At 39.0% G+C, this 4564-nt stretch overlaps 1 protein-coding gene across 1 annotated transcript; it reads left to right on the top strand.

Moving 5' to 3' along the window:
- The first annotated feature begins 504 nt into the window (after nt 1–504).
- Nucleotides 505–1178, top strand: LOC143019087 (uncharacterized). The gene has a single exon (XM_076174786.1). The coding sequence runs from the start codon at nt 505–507 to the stop codon at nt 1057–1059; it is 555 nt and encodes a 184-aa protein (XP_076030901.1). The 3' UTR covers nt 1060–1178.
- The last annotated feature ends 3386 nt before the right edge of the window (nt 1179–4564 follow it).

Genomic DNA, 4564 nt, shown 5'->3' with positions numbered 1-4564 from the left:
TATATATATATATATATATATATGTATATATATACATATATATATATATATATATATGTATATACATATGTATATATATATATATATACATATATATGTACAAATGTAACATGTGCGTGTATTTGTATTATCGTCTATGTAGCAACAAAGAAAACTCGTCATACTCTGAATACTTTTTACATTTTGAACGCTGTTTCCAGGAAAGATCTGTTATGACGTAGAACAGACAATCCCCTCGACAATTAGGATGTGAGGCAAAGCGGAGGGAATACCAGTTCTTTAAAACTGAGAGTAGCAAACGGGGAGGTGAGGAACGGGGTGGAGGGATGGAATGGTGGGACGGGTTGCCGCTATATAAGACAAGGCGGCACGAGAGGAGACACACACAACCTTCCAGCTTCAGCTTCAACCACGAGTAAGCAGACGAGCATCATATACACCTCATTTTCCCGCAGTAGTTTTCCTTGTGAAAGTGCTTTACTCTGCTAATCACCGCCCTTCATAATGAAAGTCCTGTGCGTCCTGCTCATGTCCCTCGCCTTGGTGGCGGGTAAGAAACTCAAAGAGAACAAAGGTGATGCTGCGAGTGGAAGTGGTGGAGCTGGAAATACTCGATTCTTTGGAGGACATCCTCCTCATGCACAAGGTCCTCCCTTCGGAGCCCCTGGTCTTGGAGGTGCTGGTCCCATCGGAGGAAGACCACATGTCGGAGGACCTCCTTTCGGTAATCAAGGCCATCCCGTGGTCGGCGGCGTCGGTCACGGAATCGGCGGTGGAGTTGTTCCTCCTGTCGCCCCCAGCAGCAACTGCCGCTACTGGTGCAAGACTCCTGAAGGAGCGGCCTACTGCTGTGAGAGCAACAACCAACCAGCCGACCCCATCGCAACACAGATCGTCAAACCCGGTCAGTGCCCACCAGTCAGGCCCGTGTGTCCGCGCATATTCGGACCTCCCATCACCTGCTCGAATGACGGAGCGTGCAGTGGTGTGGACAAGTGCTGTTACGACAGGTGCCTTGGGGAACACGTGTGCAAGGCGCCTCTAGGATATGGACGATGAAAGTCCCCAATCCTGCTCTCAAGAACTTTGTTCCTATCGCAATTCGGCACATCTGCAACATCGCACTGACTCCATGATATATATATGCCATGCCCATACAAATCATACATTTTTATACGTAGTACAACAATCTATTTATTGTAAATAAACTGTTAATTACATTCATTGTCTGTGTTGTAACCTTCAAATCTGACCTATGAAATCCCTGAAACCATGAAAGTTTATTTCATGACTGTGATGCTTCTTGTAGAGTTAATATGAAAGAGTGTGTCCCAGGAAGTGGTGAACTATTACAGCAAAAGGCTCTACCAATGTCATGGGCTCATGACGGCCATCGTTAGTCACCTAAGGTCATGATGAAGTCATTTTGATTACCAATGCATCAGAAAAGCAAGATGTTATCGTCAGAAACGATATCGTCCTTGGAAATAAATAAATAAATAGATAAGTGAATAAGTAAAAGACACCGCCGTAGTGTACTCTCTCCAATCACCTTTGCAACTGAGAAGGATTTGTCTTGATTCTCAACGGCTATTAATGACCATTTCATAGTCTGGTCAGCTGAGGGAAAAGGTGATTACGACAACGGATCTCAACAACTATCATTAGGCTTTAGTCGATAATGATGGGAACTATGATAGATTAATGGTCGGTAGGAAGTTATTATTGGGTATTAGATTCCATTGTGGATGTGTTTATTGTAAAATGAGGAGGAGGAGAGGCTTTGAGTATAGAATATACTAATAATGATAAGTTAAGAATATACTAATAATGAGAAGTTTAGTAGGTACTATATATGTTGATTTTAATGTGTTCTAATAACGACAAGTTTAGAATGTACTAATAATGAAAATTTTAGAAGGTACTATTAATAATAACTTAAATGTTAACTAATAATGAGAAGTTTAGAAGGTACTAATAAAGACAGGTTCAGAATGTAGTAATAATGACAAGTTTAGACTATATTAATGATTACAAATTTAGAATAAAGTAATAAGGACAAATTCAGAAAACAATAATGTGTACTAATAGCTACCATTTTAGAATATACTAAAAAATTATAATTGTAGAAAGTACATCTAATGATAACTTAATTTTGGAAAAACAATTAGAAGTTCAGAACATACTAATAATGACTAGTTTACAATATCCTAATAATAACAAGTTTAGAATATACTAAAAACGATATGTTTAGATTATATTAGTTATGTCAATTTTAGAATATACTAATGACGACAAGTTTAGAAGGTACTACTAATGATAACCTTAATGTATACTAAAAAGGAAATTTTTAGAATAAAATAATAATGACAAGTTTATTATATACTAATAATGTCAAGTTTTGAGAGGTAATATTAATGATTGATTTAATGTGTACTACTAATGACATGTTTAGAATAAGCTAATAATGACAAATTTAGAATGCACTAATGATGACAAGTTTAGAATATAATGATTATAACAGGTTTACGATATACTAATACTGACAAGTTTATATTAATTTTAGTATAAACAAGTCTAGAATAAACTAATATTGATACATTTAGAAGGTACTATTAATGATAACTTTAATGTATACTAATAATGAAAAGTTTGGAATATACTACCAATGACAAATTTAGAATATACTAATAGTGACAAGTTGAGAATATACAAATAATGACAACTTTAGAAGGTACCATAAGTCATAACTTTAATGTGTAGGAACAATAACAGGTTTAGAATATACTAATGATGAAAATTTTAGAATATATTTCAACGTGACTACTCAGGGGTTGGCGGAGGTGGGTGGAATTTTTCGTATGGGCGAGGTTGAAGTGGATATTGTTTAGCTGGGTTTAGCTTAGATTTAGGTTAGGTTACGTCAGGATTAGGTTAGTTAGGGTACGTTAGAGTAAGTTACGTCAGGTAAAGTTAGGTTACGTTAGGTTTGGTTTGGTTTTGCTTAGTTTTGGGTAGTTGAGGTCCGAGTTTTGAAATAATGACGATTTTTGGATACAGTCATTAACCGAAATATAAATGAAGAGCCAGTCTAAAAGTAAAGCTCTTCTCTTTCTCGTCCTAAAACTAAAGCTCAAAACAATTTGATGATTGCTCAGATAAATATAATATTAATACACATTTGGACGCAATTTTTATGATGAATAAAGTCGTCAGAATTTATTTAGAACAAAACCTATATATAGGGGACAATGGCCGCTGGTGTTTCAAAATTGATAAAATAAGCATTCCGATTAGTAGAGAATGATGCCTGACAAATGTATATGTTTTTTATTGATTCTACTATAAACACATCTACAATGAAATCTAATACCCAATAATAACTTCCTAGCGACCATTAATCTATCATAGTTGCCATCATTATCGACTAAATCCTAACGATAGTTGTTGAGATCCGTTGTCGTAATCACCTTTTCCCGCAGCTGACCAGACTATGAAATGGTCATTAATAGCCGTTGAGAATCAAGCCAAATCCTTCTCAGTTGCAAAGGTGATTGGAGAGAGTGCCCTGCGGTGGTGTCTTTTACTTATTCACTTATCTATTTATTTATTCATTTTCAAGGGCGATATCGTTTCTGACAATAACATCTTGTATTTCTGATGCATTGATAATCAAAATGACTTCATTATGACCTTAGGTGATTAACGGTAGCCGTCACGAGCCCCTGACAATGGTAGAGGCTTTGGCTGCAATAGCTCACCACCTCCTGGGACACACTCTTTCATACTAACTCTACAAGAAGCATCACAGTCATGAAATAAACTTTCATGGTTTCAGGGATTTCATAGGTTAGATTTGAAGGTTACAACAAAGGCAATGAATGTAATTAACAGTTTATTTACAATAAATAGATTGTTGTTCTATGTATAAAAATGTATGATTTGTATGGGCATGGCATATATATATCATGGAGTCAGTTCGATGTTGCAGATGTGCCGAATTGCGATAGGAACAAAGTCCTTGAGAGCAGGATGGGGAGGAGATCTCAGACTTTCATCGTCCATATCCTAGAGGCGCCTTGCACACGTGCTCTCCAAGACACCTGTCAAAGCAGCACTTGTCCACACCACTGCACGCTCCGTCATTCGAGCAGGTGATGGGAGGCCCGAAGATGCGCGGACACACGGGCCTGACTGGTGGGCACTGACCGGGTTTGACGATCTGTGTTGCGATGGGGTCGGCTGGTTGGTTGTTGCTCTCACAGCAGTAGGCCGCTCCTTCAGGAGTCTTGCACCAGTATCGGCAGTTGCTGCTGGGGGCGACAGGAGGAACAACTCCACCGCCGATTCCGTGACCGACGCCGCCGACTACGGGATGGCCTTGGTGACCGAAAGGAGGTCTTCCGACATGGGGTCTCCCTCCGAAGTGACCAGCACCTCCAAGACCAGGGGCTCCGAAGGGAGGACCTTGTGCATGAGGAGGATGTCCTCCAAAGAATCGAGTATTTGCAGCTCCACCACTCCCACTTGCAGCATTACCCTTGTCGTCTTTGAGTTTCTTACC

This window comes from Oratosquilla oratoria, chromosome 36 (genome assembly GCF_046742065.1).
Source record: "Oratosquilla oratoria isolate Oo_2021 chromosome 36, ASM4674206v1, whole genome shotgun sequence".
In the NCBI taxonomy this organism is placed as follows: Eukaryota; Metazoa; Arthropoda; class Malacostraca; order Stomatopoda; family Squillidae; genus Oratosquilla; species Oratosquilla oratoria.
The sequence above is the reverse complement of the archived record's forward strand: the minus strand, read 5'-3'. Positions and strand labels throughout refer to the sequence as shown.

Excerpts from the sequence above, each read along its gene's own strand:
- LOC143019087 (XM_076174786.1), top strand. The coding sequence starts at position 505 with ATGAAAGTCCTGTGCGTCCTGCTCATGTCCCTCGCCTTGGTGGCGGGT.